At 43.7% G+C, this 11,691-nt stretch overlaps 1 protein-coding gene and 4 non-coding genes across 5 annotated transcripts in view; 1 reads left to right on the top strand and 4 right to left on the bottom strand.

Annotated features, from left to right (window-relative positions):
* LOC102037548 (dnaJ homolog subfamily C member 5-like) overlaps positions 1-11,691 on the top strand; it is a 34,139-nt gene that overhangs the window by 15,817 nt on the left and 6,631 nt on the right. The window contains exon 2 of the mRNA XM_005423042.1: positions 8,019-8,232. Coding sequence (XP_005423099.1) covers positions 8,019-8,232 — 214 coding nt within the window. The remainder of the gene's footprint in view (positions 1-8,018; positions 8,233-11,691) is intronic.
* TRNAA-AGC lies at positions 14-86 on the bottom strand. Its single transcript has one exon. It is a non-coding gene; the product is annotated as a tRNA-Ala (tRNA).
* TRNAA-AGC lies at positions 3,085-3,157 on the bottom strand. Its single transcript has one exon. It is a non-coding gene; the product is annotated as a tRNA-Ala (tRNA).
* TRNAY-GUA lies at positions 3,484-3,572 on the bottom strand. The gene is given in 2 exon segments: positions 3,484-3,519; positions 3,536-3,572. It is a non-coding gene; the product is annotated as a tRNA-Tyr (tRNA).
* Positions 4,258-4,330, bottom strand: TRNAA-AGC. Its single transcript has one exon. It is a non-coding gene; the product is annotated as a tRNA-Ala (tRNA).

Raw genomic sequence — 11,691 nt, 5'->3', positions numbered from 1 at the left:
GAATGAAAAGCATTGGAGAATGCGGGCATCGATCCCGCTACCTCTCACATGCTAAGCGAGCGCTCTACCACTTGAGCTAATTCCCCTCCCTGCAGCCTCTGACCCCACTCCTCTCCCCTCCCAGGCACCCAGCCCTGACCCAGAGTGCCCTGCACCCAAAGCCTGAGCCCCCCTAATCAACTTTACTTTCACACTACCACCCACCCACTCACTTTCCTCTTAGGGGGGACTGCAGACAACTCCAGGGCTCTGAACCACTGGCTGTCACCAAGCGTTCACCCAAAAATGCCTTGGCTCATCATCTTCCCAAAGTCAGACAATGGCTCATGCCTGGGGAGCTCATTCTGGGTGTGCCCAGGGGGAAGTAGTGCCAGTGTGGGATGTGTGTGAGGAGCAAAAGGTGACTCCTTCGAGCCGGAGTTGAACCAGCGACCTAAGGATGGCCATGCCAGGGAGCCTACCCTACTCTACCAGCTGAGCTATCGAAGGAAGCATGGGAACATGCCCAGGACCTCACCCAGCACACACTCAGACAACCATTCACTTCCATACCACCTCACATATATCTGCATGACACTGTCCAGGAGGAAAAAAGAAACACTTGCCTTAGACCCACATTGCCCAGAAGATCTTATGTTAACAACACCAAACCAGGGCAGACCCAGCCATAGTGGCTCATCTCACATAAGACGCCTGAGCAGAAGTCATCACCAGGCACTGCAAGCAAGGAAGTCAGAGCAGAGGTGAGAATGATGATCATGTGTCCAGGGAGTGCTAAGCAGGTCCAGACTGACAAGAGAGGGTTGAAGTCAAGCAGAACTTCCATCTGCTCATCAGTGTATGTGTCAAGAGTCTTTGTGGCTGGATATATCCAAAGTTATGTCTCTAACTTAGCTAGTGATCAAGACTCCCATGGCGTAGCTTGGAAAGTGAGATTAATGTAAATAGAGTTCCTGGACCCATGGGTGGAGATGGAAGTCCCACATGAGGTCAGTTCAGGGCCTTTCAGATGTATTAGGGCAGGCAGCACCCCAAGAGATGTGATGTGTATCCATGGAAGGGAGCCTACAGCCCTTCACTCCACCAGCAGAGCAATGGAGGGACCCAAACAAGCTCTTCCTCTGTGACAGAGCAGTCAAAGCAATCAGCTTGGATGAGGCCTCAGGACACATCTTTTCAAGTCTCCCACAGCAGCCCAAGCTCAAGGATCACTGCAGCTGACTCAAGGGTTCAGCCATTTATATTACATCAACTTCCAAGCATGGAGTGCACAGCATTCCAGGACACCCTTCTTCTCCTGCCTGACTCGAGGAGGGAAAATATGCAATCTCTCCTGCTTCAGTTGTGGCCCACTGTCTTATTCTTCTTGCAATCACCACAGTAAAAGGTCTAATAGTTGAGTCAATAACCTCCTTAGAGGCATTTGAAACCTTCCTCTTCGCTCACCCAAAGCCTGCAGTTTGTGACCATCTGTCTTTCATGTATTATGATGGAATATTTTGGGTTGAAAAGAACTTTTAAAGTTCATGTAGTCCAACTTTCGTGCTGTGGGCAAGAGCCTCTTCCACTAGATCAGACAGCTTAAAAGCCCATCCAACCAGACATGAACTTTTGCAGGGATGGGGTATCTTCAAGCTCTCTGGGAAGCCTTTTCCAGCACCTCACCACTGTCATCATAAAGAATTTCTTTTAACATAATCTAAATCTACCTTGTTTTGTTTAAAACCATTTCTGCTTGTTCTCTCACCATAAGGCCTGCTAAAAAGTGTCTTTGTCTTTCTTATAAACCTTCTTTATCAATTGAAAGGTTGCTATTAGATCTCCCTGGAGCCTTCTCTTCTCCAGGCTAAACAGACCCAACTCTCTCAGTCTGTCTTAACAGGAAAGGTATTTCATCCATGATCAGCCCTGTGTCCCTATTCTGGACCAGCTCTAAGCATGTCTTCCTTATGCTGGGGAACCCATGGCTGGACACAGCACTCCAGGTGTGGGGTCACAAGAGGGTGACAGAGGGGCAGAACAACCCGCTGGCCATGCTACTTTTGATGTAGCTCAGCATATGACTGATTTTCTGGGCTACAAAGGTACATTGCCAGTTTACATCAAGTTTTTTCATCCACTAGAGCCCCTAAGCCCTTCTCCACACAGCTGCTCTCAATCCATTCCTCTCTCAGCATCTATTGATACTCGTGATTGCCCTGACCCAGGTGCAGGAGCTTGAAGGCTTGTTTAACCTAATGAAGTACACATGGACCCACTCCTTGAGCTTCTTGAGGTCCCTCTGGATGGAATATCTTCCTTTAAGCATATAAATTGCACCACTCCCTTTGTGCAATTTAAAGTTGCTGAGGCTGCACTCAGTGCCACTCACAATGACATCATTAATGATTATATTAAATAGTATTGGTCCCAACACACACCCTGAGGGATGCCACTTGATACTTGTTTCCACTGGGATATTGAGCTGTTGACTACAGTTCTTTGGATGTGGCCATCCAACTCATTCCTTATTCGATGAATGGTCCATCCACCCAAACCCCCTGTCTCCTATTTAGTGACAAGGATGTTGTGTGGGATGATGTCAAAGGCTTTAGCAAAGTCTAGGGAGATGACATCCACAGCTCATTCCTTGTCCACTGAAGCAATCAGTTTATTGTAGAAGGCCACTAGATTAGTCAGTCATGATTTGTGCTTGGCAAAGCCATGTCAGCTGTCTCTAAACACCTCCTGTCTTCACATGTCTAGATGTATATTCTAGGAGGATCTGTTCTGTGATCTTAGCAGGGTGGCTCTCACTGCTTGGTGGTTCCCAGAGTCATTCTTTTTACCATATTTAAAAATTAGTTCGATATTTTGCTCCTCTCAATAACAGAGGACTTCACTTGAGTAGGCATAAAGGTGGGCAAGGCTACTGATGTAATCCCAAGTAAACAGGAAGGTAGAGATACCCCAGTCTACAGCCCTTGCTGCTCCTGTTCGTGTAGTTGCCTGCGCAGCCAGCTACAAAGAACTCCTAATAACACCAGTGGGCAGAGGGAGCCCTGACAAAGGGCCCTGTATCCAGGCAAGGGGAATGAAAAGCATTGGAGAATGCGGGCATCGATCCCGCTACCTCTCACATGCTAAGCGAGCGCTCTACCACTTGAGCTAATTCCCCAGCCTGCAGCCTCTCACCCAGCTCCTCTCCCCCCCCAGACCTGACCCAGCCCTGAGCCAGGGCGCCCTGCAGCCAAAGCCTGAGCCTCCCATTCATATCACTGTCACACCATCAACAACTCACCTGATTGTGTTCCTACTGGTTGTGATTCCAGACAACATCAGTGCTCAACATCAATTTCCTGACCAAAAATGCCTTGGCTGCTCAACTTCTCAACTTCTGTTGTCCTTGAGCTCAAGGACAAGAGCTCAAGGCTGGACAGACCTTTGAAGGGGAGCCCCTTGGGAAGGACCAAAAGGCATTGGTGCCAGAGCCAAAAAGGTGACTCCTTCGAGCCGGAGTTGAACCAGCGACCTAAGGATGGCCATGCCAGGGAGCCTACAGTCCTCCGCTCTACCAGCTGAGCTATCGAAGGAATTGTAGGCACCTGCCCAAGACCTCACCCAGCACACACTCACCCAGCACTTTTGCCAAGCCACAGTGCGCCATCATGCCTCTATTACCACATCTTCCTTCAAACAGCCTCAGCTCCAACATCACACAACCTTGTTCATCTGCTCCATAACCTCTTTCAACATCATCTTCTACAGATTAACTTCCTCACAGCCATACAGCCAAGATATAGAGCTTACCTATATCCTGCTGCATTTTCCCTTCATTCCCTTTCACCCTTCTGTCTTCAGACCTCTGCTCAAGTATAACGAAAAACAAAATGACAGCCATCCCTCTGTTCTCTAACAGAGTGTTTGAACATCATCTCTAACTCCTCTGAACTAAGTCTCTTTATGGAAACTGAAAGCACTTACTCTCCTCAGTCTCTCTTTACAGAGAATTCCTTGAGTTCCCTCGTGGCCCTCCACTGAGGTTGCTCTGTTCCATTGATGTCCTTTCTGTACTTCCCTTGACACTTGAGAGCTGTCAAGCAAAGAGGGAGAAGATCAATTCCTCTGCCAAACTGCCCATGGTACTCTTGATACAACCCTGGATGTCATCCTCCTCTGTAAATTCAGGGCACACCTTGAATCTTCCCCCAGCCCCCAGAGAATAGATGCATCCCTGGCAAAGGGCCCTGTATCCAGGCAAGGATGAATGAAAAGCATTGGAGAATGCGGGCATCGATCCCGCTACCTCTCACATGCTAAGCGAGCGCTCTACCACTTGAGCTAATTCCCCAGCCTGCAGCCTCTCACCCAGCTCCTCTCCCCTCCCAGGCACCCAGCCCTGACCCAGAGTGCCCTGCACCCAAAGCCTGAGCCTCCCATTCATATCATGTTCATACCACCAACCCATCCAGTCACAGTCCTGCAGGACAGCACCCATGGTCAGAATCACCATCCCCATGCCCAAGGGTTCACCAAAAATATACCTTGCCTGGTCATTTTCCCAAACTCAAACAAGAGCTCATGGCTGGACAGACCTTTGACGGGAAGCCTCCTGGGCAGGATCAGAAAATGGCAGCGGTGCCAGTGTGGGATGTGTGTCAGAGGCAAAAGTTGAGTCCTTCAAGCCAGAGTGGAACCAGCGACCTAATGATAGCTGTGCATGGGCACATACTGCTCATATCCTCTGATCCTTCATTGTGTTTTCATATCTGACCCTATAGAGCATGCTTTCCTGTCTTCAAAATATTGCTATCTTAATTCCAAAGCTTCCTCATCAGACCCAGCCCTGTGTCAGAGCCTGGCCTAATCTCACTTTTCAGCCTAAGCCTCTAGCTGGCAGAGGTCTTGAGTTTATTTCACTGACTTCATTTCCATAAGTGCCTTATCCATCTTGACACACTTATCCATCTTGAGGGATAGCTGTTTCTCTGTTTGCTGTCACTTTTCTCTCCCAAACTTGCTTGCTGCTGTGGAGGGCTGCAGTGGGCAGTGATCCTAAGGTGGTGAAGGAGAAAGCCATTCACCAAAATATAAATGGACATAAACCCGTGGTGTTGGTATAGGAAGTAGCCAACAAAATCCTTTGTTCATTTCACTCTCTACTTTTTTGTCTTCTTTTTTGTCATAATGAACCCTGTTTATTACCTAACTGGGAATGTCTCTTTTCCAGGGACCCACAGGCACACACAGTACTGTATAGCTAGTACTTTGTGTTATGTCACAAAGGTTTTGTCCTTACTTTTATTGTTTCTTGGGTTGGACCTAACAGAGTCCTTTGTCTCACTCATATGAATTGCACTGCTAATATCTAAATCTTTTTCCCATTGCTAAATCATCTTCAGTTAGTCTACATCATCTCAGTGTGCAGAGAGTTGTTTTGGTAATGTAATCTTTTTAGTGAGAACATTTGTTCCAAAATCAAACTAAGAACACAGATTATCTTTTGTTATTTGCTGAAAGTAATCCTGTTAGTAGTGTAAAACAATATTAGGTAAAGTGAGAGTGCAACTAATGTGTTTCATCTTTATAAAGCTACATTCCGTTCAAATTTTTATTTTTTATAAGATTGTTTGGGATGTAGGTCAGCCAGAAGATGTCTTTGGGTCTCTGGGAGAAGAAAGAAAGGCGGGAAATTGATTGTCCAATCCCTGCAAACATTCATGGGTTTTTGAAAGTAATACTTCTCTCTTTTTTCCTTTTTTTCCTTTTGTTTTCTAATTGTTGGGGCCTGTTTTCAGGTAAGAAAAGGGATAGATTGCATAAGTTACTTAAATACTTGGATGACACATAATATCATTAGTCATGCAAGACTTAGCTTGCTTTTTCAGTTCTTATATTTCATTTTTATTGTGTTTAGGACACATATGAAACATGACCAAAATTTTGTGTTTAAGGTGCAATATGCACAGTGTATTAAATATGACTGAACACAAACCTATTCATGCGATTAGACATGTTTAAGGAGTTATTTATGACCTATGATTCTGCGACTTGAGTGCAAGAGAACTGAAGATATCATTGGCAGAAGCTGTTCCCAGGCTGATATCAGTCTTGATATTGGCAGAATGTCTTCCAGGCAGGAACTGTCATCAGGAACAAAGCAGTTACTTTTTACTGGAGGAGTAACCTATACTGGGACTTCAGAAGGAAATCAAGTAGGACTCTGCTCTGAGGTTAAATTTGTTAGAGGAAGTGTAGGCACACTGCCTTCACACCACAAATACTATTTTTGGTCATAGCAGTTACGGCTAGCTCTCAAAATATTTGGAGAGAATATTTACAAAAAGAAACGTAGCTTGGCTGTGATCCAATCAGCTTAAAACACAACTAAGTCACTTTTGATGCCACTAGAGGTCAGTACTAGTCATTAAATGAATGTCCTGGAGACTTTGCAAGCTCTTTACCGGGAGTGGTGATTTTTGAAAATATGTACTTCTGTCTATGCTCGTTGTGCAAGTGTGTGTGAGTTGACACTACCAGTGCTTCACAATGGTTGGAAGAAAACCCCTTCTTCTCGGTGCCGTGCTTCCCCAGTGCTGGGAGCCGAGAGTCATACACTGCACTTTTCAAGCTGTACCTCTCCTCAAATGCCACAGTGCTGAGTACAGTCAGGGGCAGAAAGCAGTGACAATCCCTGACTTAGTAAAGGCTTCCAATGGCATCAGCAGCCCAAACTAGTTGGCACTACTCCACGCTCACACCACACAGGGATTACTGCACTTAGTTCTGGGCACCCCAAAATAAGAAGGATATGGACCTGCTGGAGCAAATCCTGAGAAAGGACATTAGGATGACCAGAGAGATGGAGACAGGCTGAGGAAATTGGTGTTGCTTGGCCTGGACAAGAGAAGGCTCAAGGGAGACCTTAGAGCACCTTCCAGTACCTCAAGCAGTCCTGTAAGAGAGCTAGAGAGGAACTTTTTGCCAGGGCATGAAGTGATAGGACAAGGGGCAATGGCTTTAAACTAAAAAGGAGTATGTTTAGATTAGATATTAGGAAGAAATTCTTTACTGTGAGGGTCACGAGGCTCTGAAACAGCTGGCTCAGGAAAGCTGTGGATGCTCCATCCCTGGAAGTCTTTAAGGCCAAGCTGGATGGGGCTTTGAACAACCTGGTCTAGTGGAAGCTGTCCATGCCAATGATGGGGGGCCAGACCAAGATGATCTTTAAGGTTCCTTCCAACCCTAACCACTCCATGATCCTATGAAAATAACCATTCTGTGATAGTTCCTATGATGATCCTATGACAATCCCCTTTTACTGCTTTGAGGATTGTCTCAGAAATGCAGCAGTGGGGAACTAGGCCAAAAGACAGGCACTTGAAACCGGGATTAACTCATTATGCTTTGCCACCTTGTGCTTCAAAAAGATGCTTCCCTTCTATTGTAATTCCTAACTGTGCTCTCCATCATCACTGTCTGGGCTTCTGCAAACACAGACACTGTTTACAACATTTTAATGTAGCTACTATTGATAGGCAATTGAACACAGAATTTCGTTTGCTATAAAGAAAATAATGTTGCCTGGATAAGCAGTGTGATCATCATGTTTTTAAACAACCTTTAAAAAAATCTTTATCTTTGCTAAAACCTGCTAAATGATGCAAATGAGTTGGCAATCATAATGCAACAAATGCCTGTGATTTATTATCATGTTGCAATCTGTGCTTTCATCATATATCACTGTCTACTTTAACACAGTAGCTGACTAGGTATCAATACACAAAGTTCATTCTCAGTGTAATAGGCACACCTCTTTCATCAAAACTTTCATGTTTGGTTCCTTTGTGTCACTTTTCTTCCACTGAGTACATCAGAGCTGGAAAAAAAGAAGGCTGAACACACAGTTCAAAATTATTATCACTCTATGAAAATATTTTTTGCAATGTTTTGTGTCTGTATACATGCACATATGCAGATGACTTATTTTCCTTCTGGTTTTTTTTTGTTTGTTTTTTTGTTTGTGTCTCATATTTAAGAAAACTGGCTCTGAAATATCATCCTGACAAGAATCCAGACAATCCAGAGGCTGCAGAAAAATTTAAAGAGATCAACAATGCTCATGCAACCCTGACTGATGTGTCCAAGCGAAACATATATGACAAGTATGGATCATTAGGGCTCTATGTGGCAGAACAGTTTGGTGAGGAAAATGTTAACACCTACTTCATGCTCTCCAGCTGGTGGGCAAAGGTAAGCTGTTATTCTCTTTTGGAAATCAGATGCTACAATGCACACTGACAATTGCATACAAAAGGAACCCCCTGAAAAATATGATCTCTCTACAGGCTTAAAAAATAGTATGATCTGACTCTAAACAAAAACTTAATGAAACAAAATTATCTGGAAAATCGACAGGGGCAGAAAGTAACATAAGCTCAGACTAGCACTAATATAGAAAATTTTCTCTTTTTTTAACCTGGTATATAATTATAGTACATGTTTTGTAACACTTTCAGACATTAATTAGATTTGAATCTAGTGCTCCAGGTTAATTTTGACTTTCTTTTCTGTAATGACTAAATAAAAATGACTCATTATTCAAACACAAGAAGTCCCATTTATGTGACAACCAATTAATAAATTATTAAGGTACAAGTTTAGCTGTCTTTTTTGCTATATATAGCACACAACGTAAGTAAGCAATAATAATACATAACACTATGATTATGTGCCTTGGTGATGGAGTGAGAGAAAGGAACCCAAAGAAAAAGTTAGAAGAGTGGAATGGAGGAAGGGAGTAGGACAGGAAGATAATGATACACCACAACCCTGCATATTGCTCAAGAAAAAACACAAAATGGGCTGCTCTAGTCATGAAGGAGTTGGGTTCATTTGTTCCCTTATCACATTGATGTCCTCTGATGTTTGCATATATCAAATTCAAGTGTTTCTGCAAATACTGAAATGTCACAGATATGCAACACACAGAATTGCAAATGCGTAAAATCCACACAGTTTCCATCCCACCTGCCTCCATCCACAGCAGCCCAGGAAAGCTCTCTGCTGGACTGTGACAGAATACACAGGAAGATGATCTGTACTGCTTGAAGCAATGTGGTGACAGTTTTTATCTGAGAAGTGTGGAATCCAGAATTCTCTGTTCAGCAAGGAACAGGCCAGTGCTGCATTGGTCCACATTGCCCTTTTAAGCTGGGAAGTCACTTGGGCACTTTGGGGGTCTTAGAAGCCATAATTTGACTCCTGAATCAGGATGAGGCAGAAGCTGCTCAAATGCAGAACAGTGCATGAAACCAATGAATAAACTACTGGTGTTTAAAGTAAACTTGCAAAGGTGCTGGCCCTCAGAGGCTGGTTGGAGGCTGCCTGCTTGCAGCTGCTGTAGCTGCCTCCTGCTGCAGACTGGACACCCCACTGTAGCTGCTGTCATCTCCTGATGGATCATCCCCCCTTGTCTTTGCTGTCCACCCTCTCCTTCTGCCTCTTTGTCACAGTTAGGTGCCCTCAGCACTGAGAGGGAAATAGTGTGGACTCCTTTAACAGTTTTTGGCAAAAATATTTTCTTCACTGATTCTTTTTTTTTTAAACTTCTATTTTTCTTTTATTTGGTGATCTTTAATGGAGATTTTATGGAGTATAAAATCCTCTGGGGTCATAAAATCAGGTACAGAAATAACCACTGTGGCTTTGACTCATAAAGAGAGCAGTGGGGAGTAGAGAGAAGCTCATAAGTCTCTAACAACTAAAGGAGAAATGTGAGGATTGCTTCAAGCAAGCTGTATCCCAGAGGTGAGACAAGACATGCTGAAGAGCAAAGTAATCACTGCTTCCTGGTTTTTAAGAATTTTTTACAAAAAAATTAAAATATGTATATAGAGTCATTTGAGGATTATCACCGATGGTCTCTCTATGTCTCCCCAATCCAAAGTCCTGCCACCCCCAAAGTATAAAGGGGCCACCAAGTGGTTTTCTTAGTTAGTTTGGTTGTGTTGTTTTTGTTTTTGTTTTTTTGCAAGATGGGCTCTCACTATTTCTCATTTGTTTTTAACTCATGCACAAATGCTGGATCAATTTGAAATTTTTATATTGGTCATCATAATACTAGTTGAGTCTGAGGCATAATCTGCAGATGACCTCTGGACTCCTAATTTCCTCCGTTCTGGTGGAGGACAGTAGGGACCAGAGCCTTGGCTTGTTATCTTCCTCATTGACTGCACACATTCCTCTTCTCAGCACACTCATACTGGGAAAATCTGACAGTTGCAAGGAGTTTTATCATTAGCAGCAAGGAAACTCAAATGAAAGGAGAAATGAAAAATGAAAATTACTGTTCTTTTTGAGAGTGCTAGACTTTTTAGCAAGCATATTAAATGGGGAACCTACAGACATGGGTAATAGGAACTCAAATTGCTTCTCCACTGGCAGGCATAGAGGTTGTTCAACTGTTTTAGCAAAAACCAATTCACCCGCTACCATGAAGACAGTTCATTGATAACATAAATAAACTGATTTATGATTTAACAACTATGATAATATAAGTACAAGAAATGTTGAAACATCAAAGGTATCATGAATAAATTCAATGTGTTTTTCCCTCTACACACTTCCATTCTGTTTTATTTTTTCATTCTATACATTGTGGTGATTTATTCTCCATTATGGCATAAATGATAAACAGTCAGATAACTTATTTTGGGAATTATGGCACCGTTTCAGGTGTCCATTAGAAGGAAAGCATTTTATGACAAAAAGTCTGAGTCCTTCTTCTCATTTAAAAGCATCTTGCTCACTCTAGACACATGCTTATATTAATATTAGGCATATAAATAGTCTTATTACCTTCAAAGATGCTCCAGCCAGCCCCCACTAACATTAGCTCAGACATGCATACACAATATTATTTTCATAGCTCCGTTGTCTGAATTTGACAATATCCTGACATTTGTGCTTGCTTACTTTCTTCCTCAAGCAACATATTGTCTTAGGAACATAACAAATACTTGGCAGACTGGAAAACTGTCATGCTAAAGCCAGGCTGTACCTCCAAGCCATATATAGCTGGTAGCCACAAAGCTGTGCTGCTTTTACCCACACATTCAGAGAATCATGGAACGGTTTGGTTTGGAAGGGACCCTAAAGATCATCCAGTTCCAAGCCCCGGCCATGTGCAGAGAGACCTCCCACTAGACCAAGTTGCTCAGAGATTGATTCAACCTGGTCTTCAACACCTCCAGCGATGGGGCACTCACAACTTCTCAGGACAACCTGTTCCACTGCCTCACCACCCTCACAATGAAGAATTCCTCCCAAATATCTAATCTAAATCTACCCTCTTTCCATTTATTTCTACATATCAGCTCTGATTTGCTATCCAGGAATGTCACTTGCTTTCCTTTGCTCTAATACCACTATGTCCATGGAGATTTCTTCTGTGTCACAAACATCTCCATGTAGTCCTGGATCTACCTGGGGTCAGGAGCCAGGCTGCTGTCATGTTCCCATGGAGCACAGACTGGCAATGCCAGCCTAAAGGCTCCCCTCCTACATGTCCCTTGCTGTGATGCAGCACACACTTGGACATCTGGGGAGCTGTGCTGTGAACCCAGGAACTGACTTCATCTGAAGGAAGAAAGCTCTGTAAATTTAAATTTTCTGGCTCTTGAGTCTTTCTAAGATCTCTAGTCTTGGTCC

Source organism: Geospiza fortis, unplaced genomic scaffold (assembly GCF_000277835.1).
Source record: "Geospiza fortis unplaced genomic scaffold, GeoFor_1.0 scaffold121, whole genome shotgun sequence".
Taxonomy (NCBI): Eukaryota; Metazoa; Chordata; class Aves; order Passeriformes; family Thraupidae; genus Geospiza; species Geospiza fortis.
The sequence above is the reverse complement of the archived record's forward strand: the minus strand, read 5'-3'. Positions and strand labels throughout refer to the sequence as shown.